Source organism: Pristis pectinata, chromosome 20 (genome assembly GCF_009764475.1).
Source record: "Pristis pectinata isolate sPriPec2 chromosome 20, sPriPec2.1.pri, whole genome shotgun sequence".
NCBI classification, from domain to species: Eukaryota; Metazoa; Chordata; class Chondrichthyes; order Rhinopristiformes; family Pristidae; genus Pristis; species Pristis pectinata.
Window position 1 is genome coordinate 1,412,792 of NC_067424.1, and position 27,641 is coordinate 1,440,432.

The following is a 27,641-nucleotide window of genomic DNA, read 5'->3' on the forward strand; positions in this document are numbered from 1 at the left end:
GAGGATGTCAGACCCGTCTGGAAGGTTGGATCGCAAGGGATCCAAGGGGAAATAGCAGAGTGGATTCACAATTGGCTCAGTGGTAGGAAGCAGAGGGCGATGATCGAGGGTTGTTTCTTGGACTGGAGGCCTGTGTCTAGTGGTGTGCCACAGGGGTCGGCGCTGGGACCTTTGTTGTTGTAATTGATATAAATGATTTGGATGTGAATGTACGAGGTATGGTTAGTAAGTTTGTGGATGATACTAAAATAGGTGGTGTTGCAGACAAGTGTAGATATGAAAAAATGACAGGGGGATGTTGATCAGCTGGGAATGTGGGCTGAGGATTGGCAAATGGCTTTCAATCCAGATAAATGTGAGGTGATGCATTTTCGGAGATCAGACCAGAGTGGCAATTGTACAGTGAATGGTAGGGCCCTGGGAAGTGTTATGGAACAGAGGGACCTAGGAGTACAAGTGCATAGTTCACTGAAGCAGCATCACAGGTAAACAGGGTGGTGAAGAAGGCATTTGGCACACTGGCCTTCGTCAGTCACTGCATTGAGTATAGGAGTTGGGAAGTTATGCTGCAGTTGCATAAGATGTCGGTGAGGCCGCACTTGGGGCACTGTGGACAGTTCTGGCCGCCCTGTTGTAGGAAAGATGTTAGTAAACTGGAAAGAGCGCAGAAAAGATTTACCAGGGTGTTGCCTGGACCTGGGGGCCTGAGTTACAAGGAGAGGTTGTGTAGACTAGGACTTTATTCCCTGGAACATAGGAGATTGAGGGGTGACCTGATAGAGGGTGTATAAGAATATGAGGGGCATAGACAGGGTGAAAGTACACAGTAGTTTTCCCAGGGAGGGGTAGCTAAGAACAAGACGGCAGAGGTTTAAGATCAGAGGCGAGAGATTTAAAAGGGAATTCACGGGCAGCTTCTTCACATAAAGGGTAGTTCGTATTTGGAATGTGCTGCTAGAAATAGTGGTTGAGGCGGGTACATCAGCAACGTTTAAAAGCCATCTAGATAAGTCCATGGATAGGAGAGGTTTAGACGGCTGTGGGCTAAATGCAGGCAGATGGGACTAGCTCGCTGGGCAACAGTCAGCATGGACGAGTTGGGCCGAAGGGCCTGTTTCCATGATCGGTCTGTTTTCCATGGAGCAGAGGGGGTCAGGCAGGGAGATGATTGAAGTATATAAAATTATGAATGGTATAGATAGGGTAGACTGTAGGAAATGGTTTCCCTTCTGAGAGGTGAATGGAGGACACAGGTTTAGGGAAGGGGGAAGAGATGCAGAGGGGATGTGAGGGGGACCTCCCTCACCCGGAGAGCGGTGAGTACCTGGAACACACTGCCAGAGGGAGTCACTGACAACACGTAAGAAGTGTGCAGCTGAACCCTTGAATCTCTCACGCACAGAAGGCTGTTGGACATGTGCTGGAAGATGGGATTAATATGGAAGGGTTCCCATTGGTCAGCATGGATGTGTTGGGCCGAATGGCCTTTCCATGCTGTATGACTCTGTGACTATGCCCCCTCCTGTCCATGCTAGCTCTCCACCAGAGCAACTCACGGGCCCTTTCTCCACAGTCGTTTCCCACCATGTACCTCTCCTCTTCCCTCTGAAGGCCACATCTCCACCACATCTCTCCAGCAGACACCACCCCCCCCCCCCCCCAGCTCCCAGCTGCCCGCTCTGATTTTCCTGATATCGTTCTTCATCTTCTTTGTCCCTGTGACCTCTGGATGTCCACCCCTCCACCAACGGGAACAGTCTCCCACCGTCCACTCTGTCCTGACCCCTCAGCATTTTACACCCCATGCAAAAGGCGTGCATTTAAGGTGAGGGGGGAAAGTCCCAAAGCGGATGTGTGGGGCAAGTCTTTTACACAGAGAGCGGTGGGTGCCTGGAATGTGCTGCCAGGGGTGGGGGTGGAGGCAGATACGTTATAGAGGGACTTAAGAGGCTTTTAGACAGGCACATAGTGCAGAGAATGGAGGGATTATGGACCATGTGCAGTCAGAAGGGATTAGTTTAGTAAGCTTTTAATTACTAGCTTAATTACCTCAGCACAACATTGCGGGCCGAAGGGCCTGTCCCTGTGCGGTACTGTTCTATGTTCTGTGTACAATGTTCCACGTTCTATCCTTCAGATTTTACAATACTACATTTCACATCTCCCCTCAGCCCTCCCCTCTCCCAGGGAAACCTCCCAGCCTATCCAACCCATCCTTGTAACTGCAGTCCCTCATCCCAGGAACCATCCTGCTAAACCTCCTCTGGGTCCTCTCTATACCCTCTCTAATACCCTCACTGCCCCGCCCCCAGCACATTCTCAGTTACGCAAAAAGATGCATTTCACTGTGTGTTGCGATGTACACATGACTAATAAAGAAGTATCTTATCTTGTATCTCATGAGGTGACCAGAACTGAGCACAATGCTCCAAGACAGAGAAGGCTGCAGACAGAGGTAGTGGTAAATGGAATTGTAGAGGGTAATTGCTGGTCACCATGGAAACTGGATGTTTCTTTCTGGTATGCACAACAGAGAACATACAACAGTACAGCACTGAAACAGGCCCTTCGGCCCACAATGTCTGTACTGACCGTGATGCCAATCTAACTATGCTGCAAGTGGTCTGTGTCCCTCGTTCCCGCCTGTTCATGTGCCTGTCTAAATGATTCTAAAACACCACTACCTTGTCTGCCTCCACCACCTCCCCTGGCAGCCCGTTCCAGGCACCCACCACTCTGTGTGAAAAAAACCTGCCTCACTAAACTTATTTAAGCTTGCCCCCCCCACCTTAAAACTCTGCCCTCTGTGGTTTGACAGTCTCTGGATTGTGAGTCCAGGCCTCTAGATTACCTTTCTGGTACCTCACCCACTGTACCCTTACCCAGCGCAGCCTGAACACTTTTCAGAAGCATTTGAAACCACATTGGCTTTTGCTGTCTGGTTGCAGTTTCTGAGCTGTTGGAGCCAGTGACCAACAATTCCGTGAGAGGGTCCATGTGTGGCTTTGTAGGACCCCGGCTGGGGATGTCCACAGTGAAGAAGGATCTATTTTAAGGTTCTTCACATGAAAGCAATCTCCCCAGCCATGCTAGTAATAAGTTACTGTTAGCAACACCACCAATGGTTGTGTATCGATGCCTCGCACCCAGCGTGTGTGTGAGGTTTCTGCCCATCAACTGTACATGTCCACCTTTGACAGGGCTGTCTACAAAATAATCACTGTTCAGTGCTGTGAAAGATTTTCCTGTGGAGAGGGTCTACCTGAGACCTTTGATGCTCCCAGTGATGTCGATCACGTCTACAGTTCCATTTAATAAAACTACATTTGAATAACTTTTTAGGATTTAGTTTTGTTATTACCCAGTCATTTATTCAGATGGGGATGGGGTATATTTTGACTGCTTGCTAAATGCCTTTTATAGAAGACTTTCAGCCACAGAGCAGTGGGGCAGCAACCTGCTCCCAGCCTGGTCCAAGGTGAACCGCAGCGCAGGAGAAGTTGCGTTAAACCCTGTTCGGCAGAACTTGCTGTTCTTTCAATTCCATCTCCTTGCACAACAAACAAAACTGTTAAACATTGAAAACAACTGTGCTTCTGCTTGCCAAGAACCTGGAACCCTGGGTAGTGAGTGAATAATGGTGTGATTGGCAGGGCCCTCCATGTACAATAGCTGGCTGCTACCTGTTAACGCCCTGGTATTTCTCCTGAGTCACTCGCTCTGCAGAAAGCAAATCTTCTCCGCGCTGGAATAAGGAGTTCATTTCAGTAAGGAATGTTTTGTGCTGTAAGAGCAGAGTTGTCTTGCCTTAAGTTTATTTACTAAAGATTTGAGACATATAATTGAGTTGGGCATCCAAGATCTTGGTGCTTGGGAAAACCTGCAGTTCAGAAAGCTGCGGTTTGGATTCAATAATAAGCAAATTAAGCAAGTCCATGAGAAATTCTGCTTCTGAGATAGTGGAACTGCCAGCTGTAACCCAAACGGACAGTTACAGTCGTACTCTGCAGAAGCTTTCAGATGGTGACTCCAGCTTCCTCACCGGCGTTGATTTCTTCCTTCAAAACTTTTAGTGGAACTTTTCCCAAACCATCTCAGAGTACAAACTGTTCAGATATTCAGACAAATTTTTCCAAACAGTTTTTGGAATGGGACAGTTTAAGGAATGTCTTGGGGAATGTCAGTAATGTTGTTTGTTTCTCTTCCAACTTTAAGTTACAGCATTTGGGTAACAGTTCAATGAATGTGTGTCAATTAATGCTAATAAAGTACTTTTCAATGTTCCATTCAAGGGTTATGAAGGCAAAATACTGCAGACACTGGAAATGTGAAATAAAGGTAGAAAGTGCTGGAAACACTCAGCAGGTCAGGCAGAGAGAACAGAGTGAATATTTCGGGTTGCTGAGCATTCGTCAGATGAAGACCATGGACCTGAAACGTTCCTCTCCACAGGCAGTGTCTGACCTGCTCCGTGCTTCCAGCCCTGTTCTGGGCGAAGGACTGGTGGACTTACAGCAAACACAGTGATTGACCCCCAGAGTTACTTCAGTCATGTCCCACCTGTCCATCTGGAGCTCCTCTCTATCTCCAAACTCCATCACAGAGCAGCAGACACTACCTGAGGGACTCCACAGTAGTGCAGGCACCAACTGACAGATGTTGGGGCAGCTCGGTGGATTGTATCATTCACAATGTGGCTTCAAACGGAAATCTCTCCCAGTGAGTCGATGCTCTGGCTGCATGGGGGCCATTGTGTGCAACAGTGGTGGGACGTCCAGCTCTGTGGGTCATTGTGTGTGCGACAGTGGTGGGACCTTCAGATCTGTGAGTCACTGTGTGTGACAGTGGTGGGACCTCCAGCTCTCTGGGTCACTGTGTGTGACAGTGGTGGGACCTCCAGCTCTGTGGGTCACTGTGTGTGTGACAGTGGTGGGACCTCCAGCTCTCTGGGTCACTGTGTGTGACAGTGGTGGGACCTCCAGCTCTGTGGGTCACTGTGTGTGACAGTGGTGGGACCTCCAGCTCTCTGGGTCACTGTGTGTGTGACAGTGGTGGGACCTCCAGCTCTCTGGGTCACTGTGTGTGTGACAGTGGTGGGACCTCCAGCTCTGTGGGTCACTGTGTGTGTGACAGTGGTGGGACCTCCAGCTCTGTGGGTCACTGTGTGTGTGACAGTGGTGGGACCTCCAGTTCTGTGGGTCACTGTGTGTGTGAGACAGTGGTGGGACCTCCAGATCTGTGTACCCAGGCACTGATGTACGGAGGGATATGTACCTCCTGGTGCTGAGTTGTTCAGATGAGTAGGAAGCTGCTCAAGCTTGTCCAAAAATATTCAAGGGCTGCTTCCACAGCCCTTTCAGAATGAGAGCTTCAAAGATTCATGTCCCTCTGAGAGATAAAAAGTTATCACTAGGCTCTCCCACCCGAGCAAATGTCCTTCACATACCTTCACCCGTCATCTACAGACCTCCAGCTTCGATCCCCGTGACGCACCACTCCTTACATCTTGCCCACCAGAAGGAGACCCAGTTACCCAACTATGCTAATGTTCTATCCATGCCGATACGTTTCTGCCTAAATCACCAGCTTCTGTTCTTCATACTAACCGGAGGAAAGAGAACCGTTCACCAACATAGGGCAGGTAGGGCAGCTGGTGGGAACAAGCGGAGGTGGTCTCCTGAACGAGGTGAGTTCAAAGAGGGTGTGGGGTGGGGTGGGGTGGGGTGGAGATAGAAGGGAAGGGAAGGGGTGGGCTTGGATCAGGATTCCTGAATAATCAGCTGGAATTATAATCAGAAATAAAGACTGAGGGATGTATAGTTCCAGCCTGATTATTTTAATGAGCTGTTGTTCTGGGAAACATCAGCACTGCCGAAACAGTCTGCCTCTGGTACATGGTTCCTGCCCAGTGCGTCACCTCAATCTTTGGAGGAGTCCCACTACATTCTTGCAAATTGGATTGTAGGTTCTTGCTTCAGCCCTGCTCCTCGCCAGGAATATTGTATCTGCAGGTCATATGGGAATGGGGTCACAAGTTGGAAGGAACCTAGCCAAGCCCAGGACAGTAGGGGAAATGGATCCTATCAGACCCAGAGCTTTGGCACATTTACAGTTAGTTTATTTTAGGTTTTTGGACTTGAACCAGACCAAGGACAGGTGGCTCTTGAATTCCAGTATTAAATCTCACACACCTTGGTTAGGCATGTCTGCAGTCTGGCCGTTGCCCAGAGTGACATTCTCTGGGTTCAGCTGGAAAGGATTTGATTAACTTCTGCTGCTAAGCTTGTTTTATTGGTGGTGATCTGTACAATCAGTGTGAGGATGGTTTACTAGATTATCATAACACAAAGTTTATTCCTAAAAAAAAGACAAAAACTATTTCTGGAATAGTTATGGAAAAGTTTGTGTTTTTGCATCGTTCTCAAAACTGAGTGTCAATGTTTTTTATGGAAAGTATTTAATTCCTTGAAGTGTGTTCTTATAAAGTGGAGGTTTGCTTGGATTGAACATTTACTTTGCCTTTCCTTTCCTTCCAGTAACAGGTTTAATTTAAACCCCGACATTGCCCCCAGCAAAGCCCAGTGCACACAAAGGCAGCGGTTGTGTTGGGTACCAGTCTGTGATTGGCAGGGTAGGGAGAGCTTTGCTCCATTGATCTAAACCTGAGAGGCAAAAGGCATAACAGACGTGATTGGACCAATCATCGGTCTTCATCTCCTGGACCAAGTGCAGCAACCTCTGTAGACCCGCTGTACAAATGTTGGTCCTTAAACCTTCCCTTCAGCTGCTGCTTTTCTCCAGTTTCTCCAGTGCAGAGGATGTGGAGAGTCTGCAGAGACATATAGATAGGTTCAGTGAGTGGGCAAGGGTCTGGCAGATGGAGTACAACATTGGTAAATGCGAGGTCATTCACTTTGGAAGGAAAAGTTGAAGATCAGATTATTATTTAAATATTGAAAGATTGTAGCATGTTGTTGTGCGGAGGGACTTGGGAGAGCTTGTGCATGAATTGCAAAAGGTTGGTTTGCAGGTGCAACAGGTTATCAAGAAGGTAAATGGAATGTTGGCCTTCATTGCTGGAGGGATTGAATTTAAGAGCAGGGAGGTTATGCTGCAACTGTACAGGGTACTGGTGAGGCTGCACCTGGAGTACTGCGTGCAGTTCTGGTCTCCTTACTTGAGGAAAGATGTACTGGCTTTGGAGGTGGTGCAGAGGAGGTTCGCCAGGTTGATTCCGGAGATGAGGGGGTTAGCCTATGAGGAGAGATTGAGTCGCCTGGGACTGTACTCACTGGAATTCAGAAGAATGAGAGGGGATCTTATAGAGACATATAAAATTATGAAAGGGATAGATAAGGTAGAGGCAGGAAGGTTGTTTCCACTGGTAGGTGAGACTAGAACTAAGGGACAAAGCCTCAAGATTCAGGGAATAGATTTAGGGTGGAGACGAGGAGAAACTGCTTTTCCCAGAGGGTAGTGAATCTGTGGAATTCTCTGCCCAGGGAATTGAATCTCTGCTACCTCATTAAATATATTTAACACACAGTTAGATAGATTTTTGCATTGTAGGGGAATTATAGTAAAACGCAGGTAGGTGGATCTGAGTCCACCGCCAGATCAGCCATGATCTTATTGAATGGCGGAGCAGGCTCGACGGGCCGGATGGCCTCCTTCTGCTCCTATTTTTTATGTTCTTATGTTGCCAGTGGTTATTTTAAGGCTTCTCGGTGAGAGGACAAGGTGGATGGAGGTAGGAGCAATCAGCACCACTGCCTCACAACCCCAGAAACCCAGGTTCAATCCCAACCTCCGGTTTTCTCCCACATCCCACGGACGTGTGGGCCGGAGGGTTAATTGGCTGCTGTAAATAACCCCGAGTGTGTAGGTGAGCAGCAGAAGAATCGAAGGGGAGTAGATGAGCGTGTGAGAGATGAAGCTGCAGGGGAAAGGGGAATGGGACTGACAGGATTGTTCTTCTGGGGGCTGGCATGGATGATGGGCTGAACGGCCTCCTGTGTCGTCACAAGTAAGTGGCTGAAACAAGTGCATCTCAGTCATGTGCACCCTGGCATTGCTGTGTGTGTGAGACCCAGGTCCCAAGGTGTTGACTGTGGGAGTCTGACCATCAGCATTAGGGGGCAGAAATAATGAGAGGAGTTCATTTCCAACATGGTCATTTTGTTCCCTGAATCAATCAGCTGTCGTTCTGGCAAACGTCAGCACTGCCTAACCCATCTGACTCTGGGACATGGTTCCTGCCCAATGGGTAAGTTGGTTTATTATTGTCACATGTACCGAGGTACAGTGGCCATCCATACAGATCAATTCATTACAACAGTGCATTGAGGTAGTACAAGGGAAAACAATAACAGAATGCAGAATAAAGTGTCAGTTACAGAGAAAGTGCAGTGCAGGCAGACAATAAGATTCAAGGCCATAACGAGGTACTAGGTGACCGTTCAATAGTCTTATAACAGCGGGATAGAGCCTGGTGATACGTGATTTCAGGCTTTTGGATCTTCTGCCCAATGGGAGGGGGGAGAAGAGAGAATGTCCAGGATGGTGGGGTCTTTGATTATGTTGGCTGCTTTTCCGAGGCAGCAAGAAGTGTAGACAGAGTCCATGGAGGGGAGGCTGGTTTCTGTGATGCGCTGAGCTGTGTCCACAACTCTCTGCAGTTTCTTATGGTCCCGGGCAGAGCAATCGCCATACCAAGATGTGATACATCCGGATAGGATGCTTTCTATGGTGCATCGATACAAATTGATGAGGGTCAAAGGGGACATGACTAGTTTCAATCTTTTGAACAGTTCTACTGCAGTCTTCTTGCAAAGTGTAGTTTGTGTCTGCAGTGCTGCTCCTTGGCAGGGGTATTGTATCTTCAGCTGACCGTAGCCAGGTGATGGACCGTGCAGTGACCAGGTCCTATTTTCCTGTCACTGTGGCAACAGCAGCACTCTGGTCCGGGTGTTGTACGTGTCCAGCCAGGGTACTGACTGGAGGTGATTTCAAACCTCGGTCTGTGAATGAGGCTGGTCTCAGTAGCTGTGATCTGGGAAAGGATGGCTGTTGTAAGGACCCCTCGTGTTGTCCAGAGAAGGAGGCTCCCTGACCCAGTCGGACTGAGTGTGAATCCAACAATGTGACTTCAGTAACATCCTGTGTCCAGTTCCCACTCTCCCAACTCCCACACCTTGCAATCCCACTCTCTCCAACTCCCACTCCTCCCACTCGCTCAGTTCCCACTCCCCAATCCCCACACTCCAGCCCTGGATATCGTCAAACACTGAGCTCTCTGCAGCCCCGTGGGGGGGGGGGGGGGGGTTGGGGGCATGCCACATAAACCACTCGGTGAAGTTAATGCTCTTCTCCAGTCCCAGATGGCTGCCCTTCATCCTGAGACCTTCCCAGCAGGTTGGGGGATGTGGCAGTGCTGGAGGGGGGGTCAGGGGAGAGTCACCAGGATGGAACTGGGACGGACTGTTCCAGCTGAGGGAGCCTGACAGAGGTGTATCAGGACGTGAGAGGGTGGACAGCGAGAAACTTCTCCCCAAGGCAGAGGTGAGTAGAACCAGAGGGTGTAGTTCTGGGAGGAGAGGGGATCTGGTCAAGAATCATCTCACTCAGAGGCGGGAACCTGGAACGCACTGCCTGAGGGCTGCTGGAGGCAGAGACCCACCGGATTGAAAAAGTAACTAGACGAGCACTTGATCGCCAAAGCAGAGGGGGGTACAGACCCAGTGCTGGTAAATGGGATTAGTGTAGGGTACATGAAGTTGTGGGCATGCTATGTTGGTGCCAGAAGCGTGGTGACACTTGTGGGCTGCCCCCAGAACACTCTACGCAAAAGATGCATTTCACTGTGTGTTTCGATGTACAAGTGACTAATAAAGATACCTTATCTTAAACAAATCCAATGATCCTTGATGGTGGCAGTGAAGGTAGATAACATGCTTAAGAATGCATATGGGGTGGCAGCTTTCATTAGTCAGGGAACTGAATACAAGAGCCGGGACATTATGCTCCAACTTTATGAAATATTGTCAGACCTCAGCTGGAGTACTGTGTGGTCAGCAAGGATATGCTGGGCCCAAGGGCCTGTCTCTGTTACTGTATAACTATCCTGGCGCCCATGTTGTGTCCAGTCTCTCACTTCCTACCACTAGCCTCTCTGGGACACCAGCATGGCAGTACCCCATCCACTACCCCTCTCCCCCACCTCTCTCCCCTTCATCTCTGCTGACTACCTTGTACTGGGAGCCCTTCGGTCCCAATCTACTGTGTGTGTGTGTGTGTGTGTGTGTGTGTGTGTGTGTGTGTAATGATCCCACACCCTGGGGGATCCCTTCATCACCAAACCTCACACTCATTGTGCATTGGCTGTGGCTCTCACAGTGAGGCACAGGGAAGTGTCCACGTTCCCGCTTGGGGCCTCCACTCTCACCCTCTGCCAGGGGCCCGCCAGTGGTTTGAGCCCTCAGCAGGGGGAGAGGCGGGAGATGGACATGCAGTGCGAGGTGTAGGAGTGACCCTGTTCCAACGTGGCTGTCAGTACGGTGGTGCTGAGCGACGAGCAGGAGGCAACAGCTTTCAAAGTGACTGAAGTATCATTCAGGGCCTTTGGCCCTTTAAGACCACTGGCGGGGGTGTGAGCCCAGGTGTTGCCTGTTACACTCAGTAACCAGGAGCCTGGAGTGTGCAGGTGTACTGTGCTGGACTACTGCTATCAGCCTGTGATGTTTATTTACCGAAACTCTGCCTTTAACACAAGGAGTATAACCAAGTGCAAACCGGAGGAACAGCACCTCATTCTCCACTTTGGAACCTTGCAGCCTAACAGCGTGAACATTGAATTCTCCCACTTTAAGTAATCTCCACAATCCCCTCCCCCAAACACCCCCCAATCATGCCTCTTTTCTTCCCTTTCCTCGCCTCTCTCTCTGTTTTCTACCCCCCCCCTCCCCGTTTGTCCTCCTTACCTGTGACCCACCCCCAGTGGATCTGCTCTCCCCTCCCACCCCCGCACCTGCCTGTCACCATCTCTCACCAGCATCCATGACATTTCTCCACAGGTCACAGGATGAGGCCTCTGGGGGTGGTGGGGAAGGGCGGGAGGAGATCCGGGTGAAGTAAAGGTTTCTAATTCAAACTCTCAGCACTCTCTCCCCTCAGGATCTTGAAGAGGAGCTGGAATCATCTCCGAACCTGCAGGGCAGTTTGGTTTTCTTCAGGAAGCTGGTTTCATGTGGTGTCTTAGATTGAAAGTGCTGACTCTAGCACCATCTGAAATCAGTGTTCTAGGAGGAAGAACGGCAACAATGAAGATGATCTCAAAGTAAAAACACACTCAAGGAGGGCATGAGATTTGTTGGGATTTTCCCTGCCCTAACTGTCATTTCCTAAAGCCCTTGTCACAGTTCCTTCCAGCCAAACGTATGAGGGTTCCTAGTCCCCTGATCAAACATGTGAGGGCTCCTTCCCCCTGTGATGGAGTACGGCAGCGTTTCCCTCCCCACCAAGGTAAACCTTCCTGCAGCTCTCTGTGGCTTCCTCTGCTTTCATGGGTGGATCGAGTGGACAACCTGCCACCACTGCCCTGCCCAGACCGGGCACCCTCTCCCCTCCCTCATGTGGAGGTCTCTCCGAGGTCCTGTCTCAGGTCTGGCCCCCGGAGCAGTCCCAGTCAAAGCTAGGAATTAGCTGTTGTTTGAGAGAGTGGTGCACAGTTCTTCATCCCGAAACCCTTTGATGGCCCATTTTTGTCTGACCTTGCCCTGGAGCACACCCTGTCCCTACACCCTGCCCCAAGGACCTGACACACCCTGAGCCCATGTCCTGCCCCCTGAGAGTCTATCCAAACCCCTGGAGATTTGACTCCAGGGTATACCTGCCCTCGGGGTATCTTTCCCAGGGGTATATCCTGCCCGGGGCTATAACCTGCCCAGATGTATATCCTCCCCCAGAGGTTTACCTGTCCCACAGGTATATCCTGCCCCAGGGGTATATTTTCCCCAGGGGTACACCCTACTCCAGGGGTATATCTGCCTCAGGGGTATACGTTTCCCAGGGGCATATCCTGCCCAAGGCTATACCCTACCCCAGGGGTATATCCTGCCCAGGGGTATATCCTACCCCAGGGATATTTCCTGCCCATCTCCACCCCAGTTGCCAACACCACCCAGATGTGTGTCTGGCTCCCACCAGCCGATGCTCCCAGTGACAGGGACGGGGTGGAGGCCGATCTCCCTGCAGTGAATCGACTGAAGCCGTTGGTTTAGTGGCAGTTCTGCCCCTCCTGCTGACTGGTCACGGTGCTGACCATGGTCTGGTCCTGAGCTCTTTTCCTTAGTACATTGGCCTGTCTCCACATCTGGAACAGACCCAGGCGGCCGAGTCCTCCCACCTGTCCCCCACCCCTCACCCCCCATCCCACTCCCTCACCCCTCACCCCCCCATCCCACCCCCCACCCCTCACCCCCCATCCCACCCCCCACCCCTCCACCACTGCTCAACCCCCACCGCTCACCCCCCGACCCCCACCGCTCACCCCCACCCCCAACCCTCACCCCTCCACCACCACTCAACCCCCACCCCCACTGCTCACCCCCCACCCCCACCGCTCACCCCCCAACCCCCACCGCTCACCCCTCCACCACCCCTCACCGTCCCACCATGTTTTCCCCCCACTGGTGGGTGTGTGGTGCACTGTCCCAACCCTAAACCACCGCACCATCCTCAGCGACCCGGGTCAGACCCATATGGAACCTCTCAGTCACCAGCTCAGACTCACCGGGTTTGCTCAGAGTTTGGCTTTAAGCCTGGGTCTGTGTTTGCGCAGAACGTTTGGGCTGCGCTGCGCACGGTGTTGCTGCTTATCGATGATATTTACACATTGAAATGCCTGGTGTAATTAATGTCTGTGAGTGCTTCTATCCGTCCCGAGTGCTGAGCGTAACTCGCAGACCTTATCTGCAGTGAGTCCGCTCCCCTCCCATGGTGACTGATTTCTTCTGGTGTACAGAGTCTCGGTTGGTTTCTAGCACCATCTGAAATCGGTTACAGTGCAGAGGGATGGACGGCAGGAACAGCGGCAAGATCGAAGCCTCCGGGTACAGTCAGAGCAGACAATCCCCATCACCAGGTACAGTCGGAGCAGAGAACCCCCATCACTGGGTACAGTCGGAGCAGACATCCCCCATCACCAGGTACAGTCAGAGCAGAGGACCCCCATCACCGGGTACAGTCAGAGCAGACAACCCCCATCACCAGGTACAGTCAGAGCAGAGGACCCCCATCACCAGGTACAGTCGGAGCAGACAACCCCCATCACCGGATACGGTCGAAGCAGAGAACCACCATCACTGGGTACAGTCGGAGCAGACATCACCGGGTACAGTCGGAGCAGACAACCCCCATCACCGGGTACGGTCGGAGCAGAGAACCCCCATCACCGGGTACAGTCGGAGCAGACAACCCCCATCACCGGGTACAGTCGGAGCAGACACCTCCATCCCCAGGTGAGTGACTGACGACTGATGTAAATGAATGTTCAGAGTCAGGAATGATGAAAACTAGAATCCTGGAATGACTACGGCACAGGGAGAGGCCATTCACCCATCATGTCCGTGCTGGCCCTCTGCAGGGGTAGCTCGCTGGGTCCACCCTTGGCCGTGACCTTTCGATGTTTTCTCGCTGTAGGTTTAACCAGTTCCCTGCAGGAGGCCACGCTGCAAACAGTGTGCTTCAGATACCAGAGTCACGGAGAGGTACAGCACACACACAGGCCCCTCGGCCCATCGAGTCCACACCAACCCGCACCCACAAGTTTACACCAGTCCTGCAATCATCCCATTTTATTCTCCCCACATTAACACCCCCCCCCAGCAGTGTGAAGACAGAAGGGAGAGCAGATACTGGAATCTGGAACAAAACACAACACGCTGGAGGAATTCAGTGGGTCGAGCAGCATCTGTGGAGGCAGAAGATGTGAATCTACATCAGGATTGACTGAGGATCTCGACCTGAAACGTCGACCTACACCTTTTGCTTCCTCAGATGCAGATCGAGCCACTGAATTCCTCCAGCGTTGTGTTTGCTGTTTCAGATCAGTGTTGGCCTGGCCTGGTCACAGGCTGATGCTGGTTCTGTCTGTCTGTTCCACTGGATGTAATCTATCCAGTGGCACAAATTGGGATCACGCAGTACACCTGGAGTGTGTTGACGAACATGAACTCCTGGCCAACAAATCCAAAAATCGACCCCTCAGGTCTCCGTCTGTGGGCCGAACACCCCTGCAGCATTTGAATTGGTGGCTGCATTTGGTCACAGGACTGGCTCAGAACACATGCTTCTCAAGGTTGTCTCCTCCTGAGGAATCAAAAACTGAATTCTTTCAGAAATCCAGTTGCTATTTCTAAAAGTTCTTGTTCCAAACATTCCAGTATTTTACGCAAACAATACAGTGCTGCCCCATGACAATGTTTCCAAATGAAACCTTCTTGTTCATCCGCACAGAGGAACCCCATTCCGACAGATGCGTCAGTTCTCCACCAGTCCCCAAGCACACGGAGAGCATCACCTCACTGATGGTCGCAGGCCAAGCCGCAGACACCCAGAGCATTCAGACAGTCAGGGCCCCGTCAACCTTACCCCAGGAACAAGGGCACAGGTGCAGTGTCACCAAAGATGCTTTGGCCAGAGAGCTCAGATTGTCAACATTGAATGGTTTTAAATTGTGAATAAACGTGTTTGAAATACCATAAGTTTAAAGTTGAGAAGTTAAACTATTTAACATGTTCTGCAGCATGACCAATGTCTACCACATGGTGGCAGCATACACCATACTTTGTGTCCTCCCAACATACAACGTACAGCACAGGAAAAGGCCCTTTGGCACATAGTGTCTGTACCGAGCACGATGCCAAACTAAATAAGTTTCCTTCTGTCTGCACAAGATCCATATCCTTCCACCTTCAATACTATAATTCCAAACAAACTCATTACCAAACTCCAAGAAATAGGAATCAACACCTCCCTCTGTAACTGGATCCTTGTCTTTCTGACCAACAGACCGCAATCAGTGAGGATAGGCAGCAATACCTCTGGCACGATTATTCTCAGCACTGGTGCCCCACCCACAAGGCTGCGTCCTCAGCCCTCTACTCTACTCCCTGTACACTCACGACTGTGTGGCCAGATTCTGCTCTAACTCCATCTACAAGTTTGCAGATGATACCACCATAGTTGGCTGTATCTCAAATAACGATGGGTCAGGGTACAGGAAGGAGATAGAGAGCTTAGTGACATGGTGTCATGACAACAACCTTTCCCTCAATGTCAGCAAAACAAAAGAGCTGGTCATTGACTTCAAGAAGTGGTGGCGATGTACATGCATCTGTCTGCATCAAAGGTGCTGAGCTCGAGAGGATTGAGAGCTTCAAGTTCCTCAGAATGAACATCTCCAATAGCCTGTCCTGGTTCAATCACGTAGATGCCACGGCCAAGAAAGCTCACCAATGCCTCTACTTAATTTAAATTTAAATTTACATTTTATTTACAGCGTGGTAACAGGCCCTTCCGGCCCAACGAGTCCGCGCCGCCCATTTTAAACCCAAATTAACCTACCCGTATGTCTTTGCAATGTGGGAGGAAACCGGAGCACCCGGAGGAAACCCACGCAGACACGGGAGAGCGTACAAACTCCTTACAGACAGCGACGGGAATCGAACCCCTATCGCTGGTGCTGTAATAGTGCCGCGCTAACTGCTACGCTACCGTGCTGCCTCCTCAGAAGGCTAAAGAAATTCGGCATGTCCTTCCCCAATTTTCACCAATGCACCACAGAAAGCATTCTATCAGGATGCATCACGGCTTGGGACGGCAACTGCTCTGTCCGTGACTACAAGAAACTGCAGAGAGTTGTGGACACAGCTCAGCACATCACAGAAACCAGCCTCCCCTCCATGGACTCTTGTCTATACCTCCCACTGCCTCGGTAAAGCAGCCAACGTAATCAAAGACCCCACCCACCCCAGATATTCTCTCTTCTCCCCTCTCCCATCAGGCAGAAGATACAAAAGCCTGAAAGCACGTACCACCAGGCTCAAGGACAGCTTCTATCCTGCTGTTATAAGACTATTGAATGGTTCCCTAGTGTGATAAGATGGACTCTTGACCTCACAATCTGCCTCATCATGGGCCTGGCACCTTATTGTCTGCCTGCACTGCACTTTCTCTGTAACTGTAACACTTTATTCTGCATTCTGTTATTGTTTTCCCTTGTACTACCTCGATGCACTGTTGTAATGAATTGATCTGTATGGATGGTGCGTAGGACAAGTTCTTCACCGTACCTCAGTACATGTGACAACTTACCAATCTTCTCTGCACATTCATGAGCCTGTCTTAAAGCCTCTTGAACACAACTATTGTATCTTCCCCGATGGTGCTTTCCAGGTACCTACCCCTTTGTGTAAAAAAAACCTTGCCCCACACACCCCCTTTGAACTTTCCCCCTCTCACCTTAAAGCCATACTGCCTAGTGTTCGACATTTCTACCCTGGGAGAAAGACTCTGCCTGTTTACCCTACCTCTGCCTCTCATAACTTCCATCAGGTCTCCCCTCAGCCTCCGCTGCTCCAGAGAGAACAACCCAAGTTTGTCCAACCTCTCCTTTTAGCTCATACCCTCTAATCCAGGCAGCATCCTGGTGAACCTCTTCTGCACCCTCTCCAAAGCCCCCACATCCTTCCTGTAATGGGGCTACCAGAACTGCACACAACACTCCAAAAGTGACCTAACCTGATACCGTCTGCAAATAAGTTGGAGACAGAACTTAACATATCCTAGACTCAGTTACTTGTACAACGAACCAAAACTGAAGTGTTTTAATCAGCATGTCCATCTGAAGAATACCAGACTCTGCAGCAGCTCCACTGAGTGTGAGCAGGTTGTTTGAGTCCCGTGTGCAGTGGATGGAAGGCGGTCACTCCTGAAGTACGTACTTCACTTCAGTCAAAAGCTCATTCAGGCAGCAAGGTTGGGTAACAGTGGAAGTACCTGCTCCTGCCTTTGATTGTGCTCTATCCTAACCCTAACCCTAACCTTTCGCTTTTTTGGGCAAACGTTTATGTTACGAAGCTCGGAGTTCTAAAAATAACCGTCAACTGTGATCATTTTCTTCACCATTAAAAAGTAAAATGCTGCAGACAGCTGGGCTGTGTGTTCAGCCAGCGTTCATGAGCTGCAGGGGCTGGTTCACCCGTAATGGCTTTTCCTGCTACCTGGCCTACCCACAGGGTGGGCTGGTAACCTGCTCTCACACACAGATCACACAAAATCAGTTGGTCTCAAGAGCTTGGGATGGCAAGGAATGCTGTAAATCTGGTCAAATAGAAAAGGGAAGCATATGTAAGATTTAGGAAGCTGAAATCAGACAGGACTCTTGGAAAATAAAAAGGAAGTGGGAAAGAACTTAAACAAGGAATCAGGAGGCTCAAAGGGCCCGTGAAATGTCCTTAGTGAGTGCAATTGAGGAAAATTCCAAGGCACCTTAAAAACAAGAGGGTAGTAGGGAGAGAGTGGAACAAAGGAGGGGATCCATTCCTGGAGACAGAGGAAGTGTGAGATAAAATGAGTGCCTCACATCGGTGTTCACCAAGGAGAAGGATGTGGCGGATGCTGAGACCAGGGAGAGGTGTGTTGATATTCTGGACCATGTTGATTTCAAGGAGGACAAGGTGTTGGATCTGTTAAGGTGGATAAGTCCCCAGGGTCTGATGGAATCTACCCCAGAATACCAAGGGAAGCATGGAAGGAGATGACTGGGGCCTTGATGGAGATCTTTGTGTCCTCTTTAATCGGGCGAGGTGTCAGGAGACGAGAACAGCCGGTGTTGTTCCTTTGATCAGGAAGGGCAACAGGGACAGACCAGGAATTACGGGACAGTGAGTCTTACATCAGTGGTAGGGAGATAATTGGAGAGGATTCTCAGGGACAGGATTTACTCACGTTTGGAACAGTAGGGAACTGTTAGCGACAGTTAGCGCGGTTTTGTGTGGGGCAGGTCATGGCTCACAATCTTGACTGAGTTTTTTGAGGAGGTGACGGGGGTCCCGACAGAGGTGAGGGGGAAGCTGGAGGGACATGAGGTTGCAGCTGTGTTGGAGAAATAAGGGGACGGAGACAGTGACCATTACCCTGGGTGTCTGGGCCAGAGGGAGTGACTGTTAACCTGGGCCAGAGGGAGTGACCGTTAACCTGGGTGTCTGGGCCGGAGGGAGTGACTGTTGACCTGGGTGTCTGCGCCAGAGGGAGTGACCATTACTCTGGGCCTCGAGGCCAGAGGGAGTGACTGTTACCCTGGGCTGGAGGGAGTGACCATTATCCTGGGTGTCTGAGCCAGAGGAAGTGACCATTACCCTGGGCTTTGGGGCCGAAGGAAGTGACTGTTACCCTGGGCCTCGGGGCCAAAGGGAGTGACCTCTTTCTACCCACCTGCACTGCCAGTCCAAGAGAATGTTGTGGCCTCAGACACATCCGATACTTCCAGAGTGACCACTCTCCATGTGAGTGGGGGAACTGGGTGAAAGTTTGGAATAACGTGTTGGAAATGGAGAAGCAGGAATACCTGGTGCAGAATCTCTGGAAGAGCTCAGGAAACCTCGGGATGATTCAGAGACTTGACAATCGTGGGGGTACCTCTGAGTCCCCACCATCAACTTCCTGGGGGTCAGCACTGACCAGAGACCCAACCAGACCAGGCACATGAAGACACTGGTTACAGGAGCAGGTCGGGGGCTGGAGACCCTGCGGTGAGGTAGTCGCTCCTCACACCCAGTCTCTTCACCATCCACAGGGCACAGTCAGGAACATGCCACAACACTCCCCACTCCCTGGATGGGAGCAACTTCAACAACTCAACCCCATCCAGAACAAAGCCGAACACGTCATTCCCACCGACATCCCGACATTTTGACTCCCTCCATCACCAGCGCACGGGGGCTGCAGTGCACACCGTCCACACAACGCGCTGCTCCGACATCCCCTCCCAAACCCACCACCTCTCCCACCAGGAGGGACAAGGGAAACACCAGCATCCCCTCCAATTCCCACACCATGCCGTCTGGGAAATATCTGGCCGGTCCTTCACCGTCACTGGCTCGAACTCCTGGATCTCCCTCCCCATCAGCACAGTGGGAGCGCCTTCACCAGCAGGACTGCAGCGGTTTGAGAAGGTGGATCACCACACCTTCTCCGGGGCAGTGGTCTCCCTCATGGTTCCCGATCCCAAAACTTAATTCCAGTATGAAATTCAACAGCAAGGCATGCTGGGAGTGTAGTGGCAGTTAACGCCCAAAGCAAAGGCCCACAGGTCCACACTGAGCGATAAACGACGGGGTGATCGTCCGCTGCACATCCGCTGCCCACGTGCTCCTGTGTGCTTCTACACCCTGGTGCCTCTGGGCACATTCATTCCACGTGAGATTCCCATCATCCATGGACAACCCTTGCAGCAGGGCAGGCTAACCCGGGCAGGATAAAGGGCACACAACAGGAGCTTGGATCTCACGACTACATCCACAGAACCTAAATGTAGTGTAGCGGTTAGCATAACGTTTTACAGCGCCAGCGACCCGGGTTCAATTCCACTGCTGTCTGTGAGGAGTTTGTATGTTCTCACCATGAATGCGTGGGTTTCCTCCGGGTGCTCCGGTTTCCTCCCACATTCCAAAGACGTACGGGTTAGGAAGTTGTGGGCGTGCTGTGTTGGCGCTGGAAGTGTGACGACACTTGTGGGCTGCAAAAGGCGCATTTCACTGTGTGTTTCGATGTACATGTGACTAATAAATAAATATCTTAACCGTGCCTGGAGAAGCTGACAGCAGTGCTAGTGGAGCTGAAGTTTGAAGACCAGATCCACAGTGGATTCCTGGGGCCGATCGATGAAAGCTACAGGAAGGCTCAGCGTTCCAGGGTGAATCATCACCTCGGCAGTCTGTGACATTCTGCACTGTACAGCTTCGAGGAAGGGATGGGCAGAATTACTCATCGCCACCGCTGATCCAACACAGGCTGCAGGAAAGGCTGGGTTCAAAGATAAAACTGGATGGAACACCAGGGGAACTCAGTCAGTAATCATGACAAACAAATGGGTGTGACACAGCACGAGAGAGAATTCATCCTGCAACAACCCCCCCTCCTCAGTACTGCACCCAACAGCCCCCTCAGTACTGCTCCCTACACACCCCCCTCATTACTGCCCCTACACCCCCCTCAGTACTGCCCCCTACACCCTCCTCAGTACTGCCCCCTACACCCCCCTCAGTACTGCCCCCTACACACCCCCCTCAGTACTGCCCCCTACACCCTCCTCAGTACTGCCCCCTACACCCCCCTCAGTACTGCCCCCTACACACCCCCCTCATTACTGCCCCTACACACCCCTCAGTACTGCCCCATAACCCCCCTCAGTACTGCCCCCTACACACAGCCCCCTCAGTACTGCTCCTACACACACTCCTCAGTACTGCCCCCCACACACAGCCCCCTCAGTACTGCCCCATACCACCCCTCAGTACTACCCTCTAAACCCCCCTCAGTACTTCCCCTACACACCCCCTCAGTAATGCCCCCTACAAACAATCTCCTCAGTACTGCCCCCTACACACCCCTCAGTACTGCCCAACACCCCCTCAGTACTGCCCCCCTACACCCCCCCTCAGTACTACCCCCTATTACACCCCCCTTACTGACCCCTACACACCACCCTGTACTGCCCCCAACACACCCCGCTCAGTACTGCCCACTACACACCCCTAAGTACTGCACCCCACACACTGCCCCCTCAGTATTGACCCCGACACTCCCCTCAATATTGCCCCCTACACCCCCCCTCAGTACTGCCACCTACACACCCCCCTCAGTACTGCCCCTACATACTCCCCTCAGTACTGCCCCCAACACAGTACTGCCCCTACACCCCCCTCAGTATTGCCCCCTACACCACCCTGTACTGCCCCAACACACCCCCTCAGTGCTGCCCCCTACACACCCCCCTCAGTAATGCCCCCTACACACAATCTCCTCATTACTGCCCCCCACACACTGCCCCCCTGGTACTGCCCCCTACCCCCTCAGTACTGCCCCTCACACACTGCCCCCTCAGTACTGCCCCTTACACACACCCCTCAGTACTGCCCACTACACCCCCTCAGTACTGCCCCAACACCCCTCCCTCAGTACTGCCCCTACACCCCCCTCAGTACTGCCCCTACACACAAGCTCCTCAGTACTGCCCCCTACCCCCCTCAGTACTGCCCCCTACACACACCCTCAGTACTGCCCCCAACACACCCCTCAGTACTGCCCCTACACCCCCCTCAGTATTGCCCCCTACACACCACCCTGTACTTCCCCTACACCACCCCGTACTGCCCCAACACACCCCCTCAGTACTGCCCCCTACACACCCCCCTTAGTAATGCACCTACACACAATCTCCTCAGTACTGCCCCCACACACTGACCCCTCAGCACTGCCCCATTCATACCCCCTGTACTGCCCCCCAAACAACCCCTCAGTACTGCCCCCTACACTCACCCCTCAGTACTGCCCCCTACACACCCCCATCAGTACTGCCTCGTACACACCCCCTCAGTACTGCCCCTAACCCCCTCAGTACTGCCCCTTACACACTGCCCCCTCAGTACTGCCCCCAACACACCCCCTGTACTGCCTCTACACACCCTCCTCAGTACTGCCCCTACACACCCCCTCAGTACTGTCCCTACACACCCCCATCAGTACTGCCTCGTACACACCCCCATCAGTACTGCCCCTACACACCCCCCCAGTACTGCCCCCACACACTGCCCCCTCAGCACTGCCCCTTTCACACCCCCTGTACTGCCCCCCAAACAACCCCTCAGTACTGCCCCCTACACACCCCCATCAGTACTGCCTCGTACACACCCCCATCAGTACTGCCCCTACACACCCCATCAGTACTGCCCCTACACACACCCCTCATTACTGCCCCCTACACACCCCCCAGTACTGAAACGTGAATGATTTCTCTCCTACATTCCCCGGGTTTTGCCTGGAACGGTGGTCTGTAGTTCGGATCGATGGCGTCTGTTTCCCAGGGAGTCTCGGACTGGCAGCACAGGTTTAAGGTGGGAGGGGATTTGAGGAGCACATTTCTCAGGCAGAGGGTGTTGTGTAGGTGGGACCCAGTGCCGGGGCAGGTGGTCGAGGTGGGTACAATCCCGTTGTGCAGGGGTTGGGTGAGAGAGGTGCTGTGGGATACCGTGCCACTGTGGGATCACAGACTGATGTAGATCAGCAGCAGGGTCGGCCCAGATCCAGTAGGTCCGTGGCCATTTTTTAGCTGAATGATTTCACTGAGACAGCTCACGCTGTGACTCCATGGTCCGTTCCCACACCCACCCCTCCCCCTCCCCCTCCCTTCCCAAGTAGCACCCGTCCCTGACCATCTCCCCTTCCCACCATCCAGGGACCAGTCATCCCTCCAGGTGAAGCAGTGGCTCACTGACACTCCTTCCCACGCAGCGCACAGCATTCGGTGTTCACGGTGTGGTCTCCCTACACTGGGGAATCCAGACACACACTGGGTGATCACTTCGGGGAAACACCCGCGTCCAGTCCACAGGGGAGACCCTGAGCTTCCCGTCGCTGCCACTTTAATCCCCCATCCCACCCCCACCCTGACCCATCGGTCTGTGACAGTGAGGCCCAAGACAAGCTCGAGGAACAGCACCTCATCTGCCAGGGCACGGTGCAGCCTTCCGCTGAGTTCTACAGCTTCAGGTGACTTGGTCTTTCTGTCCGTCTCTGGGCCACCATTGCCACTGCACCCCTCACTTCCCGTCTTCGTTCATTGTCGGTTCTGCCCTGGTGGGCACCTCCCAGTGGTCAGACTATCCATCCCCAACATATTACACAGTCAAACACAGCACAGGAACAGGCCCTTCGGCCCACCGTGTCTGTACTGACCATGATACCAATCTACCTAATCCCATCATCCCTCCCATATCCATTCCCAGCCTGTTCACATGGTTCTTAAACACCACCAGCGTGTCTGCTCCCACCACCCCAGGCAGCGCGTTCCAGGCACCCACCACTCTCTGTGTACAGCAGCTTTACTGCCCAGTCAATATCATTTCACCCCACTGCAGACATTCCTTTTGTTAAAGACATCGCTCTCCCCCACCTCCCCATCATTCAGACTAACTGGCTTTTGCTCTTCCTCACCTGAAGAAGGTTTTTCTTCCCACGATGATACTCGTCCAGCTGACTTGTCCCAGCATTCCTGGGAGAATTCCCAACATTCCAGCATTAGTGAACCAGAAGGGTTTTTACAAGTGGCAAGAACTCTCACTTGGATCTCAAACTTCCTTCTAATAATTGACTCAATTGATGGACTTTTTTGTGTTTTGTCCCAACTGAGTAAATTGGGATTGGGAATTCACTGTTGGGAATCCACATAAACCCTGGGTTTGTTTAATTATTAGCTGTTTATGAAAGATTCCCATGTCTCCCATGTCCCTCCAGCAGCAGATACCCCTGTGGGGAATGTTAACGCTGTTACACTGGTTAGGAAATGTCTGCAGTGTGCCAACATGCATACTCTGCAAACCCATCCTCACTGGTACTGATCAGAGAGATTACTCTGGTTGTGAAATGTCGTCCTTGAACTCGTTCACTGTTACTTTTCAAACAATTTTTTTCTCTCTTTCATTGCAATTTCCCAAAAATGTCATCTAGATTTTTGTTGTCAGAGCCATTTCTAAACAAACCCTCCCTGTCCAAAATCAATACTGCACAAAGCAGGCAGGCAAAGAGATTACTTGAATTTAATTTGAATCCAGAATTCAAAGGGAGTGCATGCCAAGAGCTCATCTTGAGAAGGAGGAACCTGCAGAAATGTTTCAGAAAACTGCATTAAAAATAGCATTTTTCTTTGTACTACAAATCTGCTCTACTCTCGGTAAGAGATGAAAAATCTTTCATTGATTTTATTATTTGGGTTTTTTGACATTGTTTGCAATAAGTTAGATGACTGGTTTTACTCATGCAGGTGAGCCTCTAGGACAAAACAGCAAGGCATTAATTTATCTCTAATAATCATAGAACCATAGAACAGTACAGCAGAATACAGGCCCCTCGGCCCACAATGTTGTGCCGACCTTTAAACCTCGCCTAAGACTATCTAACCCCTTCCTACCACATATCCCTCTATTTTAAATTCCTCCATATGCTTATCTAGCAATCTCTTGAATTTGACCAATGTACCTGCCTCCACCACCACCCCAGGCAGCACATTCCATGCCCCAACCACTGGGTAAAAAACCTTCCTCTGATATCTCCCTTGAACTTCCCACCCATTACTTTAAAGCCATGCCCTCTTGTATTGAGCATTGGTGCCCTGGGAAAGAGGTGCTGGCTGTCCACTCTATCTATTCCTCTTAATATTTTGTACATCTCTATCATGTCTCCCCTCATCCTCCTTCTCTCCAAAGAGTAAGCCCTAGCTCCCTTAGTCTCTCCTCATAATCCATACTCTCCAAACCAGGCAGCATCCTGGTAAATCTCCTCTGCACCTTTTCCAACGCCTCCACATCCTTCCTATAATGAGGCGACCAGAACTGGACTCTAAGTGTGGCCTAACCAGAGTTTTGTAAAGCTGCATCATTACCTCGCTGCTCTTAAACTCAATCCCCTGATTTATGAAAGCTAACATCCCATAAGCTTTCTTAACTACCCTATCCACCTGCAAGGCAACTTTCAGTGATCTGTGGATATGAACCCCCAGATCCCTCTGCTCCTCCACACTGCCCAGAATCCTGCCATTAACCTTGTACTCTGCCTTGGAGTTTGTCTTTCCAAAGTGTACCACCTCACACTTCTCCGGATTGAGCTCCCATCTGCCACTTCTCAGCCCAGCTCTGCATCCTATCAATGTCCCTCTGCAATCTTCAACAGCCCTCTACACTATCCACAACACCACCAACCTTTGTGTCATCTTCAAACTTGCCAACCCAGCCTTCTACCCCCTCATCCAAGTCATTAATAAAAATCACGAAAAGCAGAGGTCCCAGAACCGATCCTTGTGGGACACCACTAGTCACAGCCCTCCAACCCGAATGCACTCCCTCCACCACAACCCTCTGCTTTCTACAGGCAAGCCAATTCTGAATCCACACAGCCAAGCCTCCCTGGATCCCATGCTCTCTGACCTTCCAAAGAAGCCTACCATGTGGAACCTTGTCAAATGCCTTACTAAAATCCATGTAGACCACATCTACTGCACTACCCTCATCAATCTGTCTGGTCACCTCCTCAAAGAACCCTATCATGCTTGTGAGACATGATCTTCCCTTCACAAAGCCATGCTGGCTGTCCCTAATCAGACCATGATTCTCTAAATGCTCATAGATCCTATCTCTAAGAATCCTTTCCAACAGCTTGCCCACCACAGACGTAAGGCTCACTGGTCTGTAATTCCCTGGACTATCCCTACTACCTTTTTTGAATAAGGGGACAACATTTGCCACGTATCATGGCAGTCATAATGAACCTCATAGTTTGTGAGACAGTACTGAATGAACCCGGTCGTCATGAATCATTATTTGAATCATTTACGAATCAAGTGCAAGGCAGTGAATATGAAAATGCCAAATAACAAAGGGAATTATTAGATCCTCTGCATTTCCAGACCACACCAGTAATGCAACAGTCTCAGGCCTGAAACATTAACTGTCTCTCTCCCTGCAGACGCTGCATGACCAGCTGAGGGTTTCCAGCATTTTCTGGTTTTATTTCAGATTTCAGCATCTGCAGCTTTTTTGATTTCTGGTTAATAGGTAACTGTTTTGAAGTGCATCAAAGGCATCAGGAACAGAAGTATAAATCAAAAAATACTTTTCATGACAAACTTTTAAAATTTGCCTATCTGCCATTAGTTACAAATGAGCACAGAACTTGATCACCTTGGGCTTAAAGGGCTAGAAGATCTGTGTCTAGTGTAAACATGACGGAACCATCATAGTTGTGAGACAGTGCTGAATGAACCTGGTTCCGCTGAAGCATTATTTGAAACATTTACAAATCAATGCAAGACAATGAATAGGAAAGTGCCCTCCCTGCAGGTTTGAGCGAGGCCTAGCCACTCCAAAGTTCTCAGGTCCTGTCGCCACAGGACACTGAGGGGCTGGCCCTGTGTAACTGCCTCTCAAACACTCAATGGGTGCGTCATTTAAGGATGGTGTTGATGTATTGCATGGTGCGATCAACATAAAGAAAGGTTTGCCCCAATTGTGTTTACTCCACGTATTATGAACAAGTATATTTTTTAAATAAAAAAATGTCCTCAGATGCTCCTGAGCAGTGAACTGTACAAATCTGTGATGCCAGGACGTGCGGTCTGGTTCATGCACACAGCAGCCTCCGCCCGTCAGCGGTGGGGAGGTGAGAGGTTGTGGGGGAGGAGGGGGAGGGTGGAGGCAGAAGGTCAGAGTGGGCGAGGAGAGATTGCGGGAGAAGATTGTGAGGGTGCAGGAGGGATGTTGTGGGAGAGGTGGGGAGGAGATCGGAGGAAAGATTGGGGTTATGAATGGGGAGGAGAGAGTGGATGATCTTTGGCAGGGGATACTCATCGACCACAGGATGCCATTCGTGGGAGGGAGTTGGGTCTGGTTACGAGGGGTGGATGGAGGTGATAATGGTGAACGTTACCAGAAACCAGAGGTAGCCCCCCTGCATGAAGCTGCCGGATCTGTTGTTGAAACCCGAGAAGAACAGCCAAAGGGGGAGAACACCACTGGGGACATCAGAATCGGCACCCCTGGGAGTGTCAGCAGGGATGTGAAAGGGTCCACATTAGAATGTACCAAGGCATCTGGTTTGGGTATAATTCAGTTGTAGACGCACTGCCACCTGTGCTGAGACATTTCACTGCTGGAGTTGGCTTTCTGTATCATTCCATATAAATGCAAGTCGTTACAACAACAGAACCAGAACACAAGTAAATGAAAATCACAAAAACTGCAGATGCTGGAAATCTAAAATACCAGCAGAAAGTTCCGGTAACCCTCGGCAGTTCAGGCGGTGTCTGAGGGAAGAGAAACCGAGTCAATGTCGGGATTGGTGAAGGCTCTTCAACCTGAAACACTAACTGTTTCTCGACACAGATGTGCTTTGACCTGCTGAGTGTTTCCAGCATTTTCTGTTTCTAACTTGAGCACAAGCATTGTGGTAACAGTTGGTAAAATGGAATCATTTACACAGACCCAAATTGTGATCATTTACTTTCCATCCTGGGCAGCTGGGATTTAGTGGGAACAGTTTACAGCCACATTGTCTGTCCTGAACAGATGTTACTGTACAAAATATCACCACCCTCCCTCGTCAGTGTTATTTTAACTAAACAAACTTTTCTTTCCTCCCTGGAACAAGTTACCCAGTACTGTGGTAGAAATCTCTGTCAGTGTGCTGCTGTAGGCTTAGCCACAAGTAAAGGTGAGCATTTGTAAAGCAGCCTTCCCATCCCTGTCAGACACCCCAAAACACATCACAGCCAATGGAACCCGTTCGAAGCACCGTCACTGCCATAATGTGCA

At 50.9% G+C, this 27,641-nt stretch overlaps 2 protein-coding genes and 1 long non-coding RNA gene across 3 annotated transcripts in view; 2 read left to right on the forward strand and 1 right to left on the reverse strand.

Annotated features, from left to right (window-relative positions):
* Positions 1–6,324: 6,324 nt before the first annotated feature.
* On the reverse strand, positions 6,325–23,547 carry LOC127580819 (uncharacterized). Its single transcript, XR_007957880.1, has 4 exons — positions 23,275–23,547; positions 19,682–20,103; positions 11,048–11,297; positions 6,325–9,122 (listed from the first exon to the last, which is right to left on the reverse strand). It is a non-coding gene; the product is annotated as an uncharacterized LOC127580819 (long non-coding RNA).
* Positions 13,072–14,731, forward strand: LOC127580816 (serine/arginine repetitive matrix protein 2-like). Its single transcript, XM_052034729.1, has 2 exons — positions 13,072–13,517; positions 14,515–14,731. Exons 1-2 carry the CDS (start codon positions 13,072–13,074, stop codon positions 14,729–14,731), a joined length of 663 nt encoding a protein of 220 aa, XP_051890689.1.
* Positions 23,548–23,868: 321 nt separating the features above from the next.
* The window catches only part of LOC127580815 (sushi, von Willebrand factor type A, EGF and pentraxin domain-containing protein 1-like), a 28,329-nt gene continuing 24,556 nt past the window's right edge, over positions 23,869–27,641 (forward strand). Inside the window, exon 1 of the mRNA XM_052034728.1 lies at positions 23,869–24,010. Coding sequence (XP_051890688.1) covers positions 23,908–24,010 — 103 coding nt within the window. The 5' untranslated portion in view covers positions 23,869–23,907. The remainder of the gene's footprint in view (positions 24,011–27,641) is intronic.

Coding starts and splice junctions, on each gene's coding strand:
- LOC127580816 (XM_052034729.1), top strand. CDS start 13,072: ATGGACGGCAGGAACAGCGGCAAGATCGAAGCCTCCGGGTACAGTCAG. Junction 13,518..14,514: donor GCAGACACCTCCATCCCCAG/GTGAGTGACTGA, acceptor TCATCCGCACAG/AGGAACCCCATTCCGACAGA.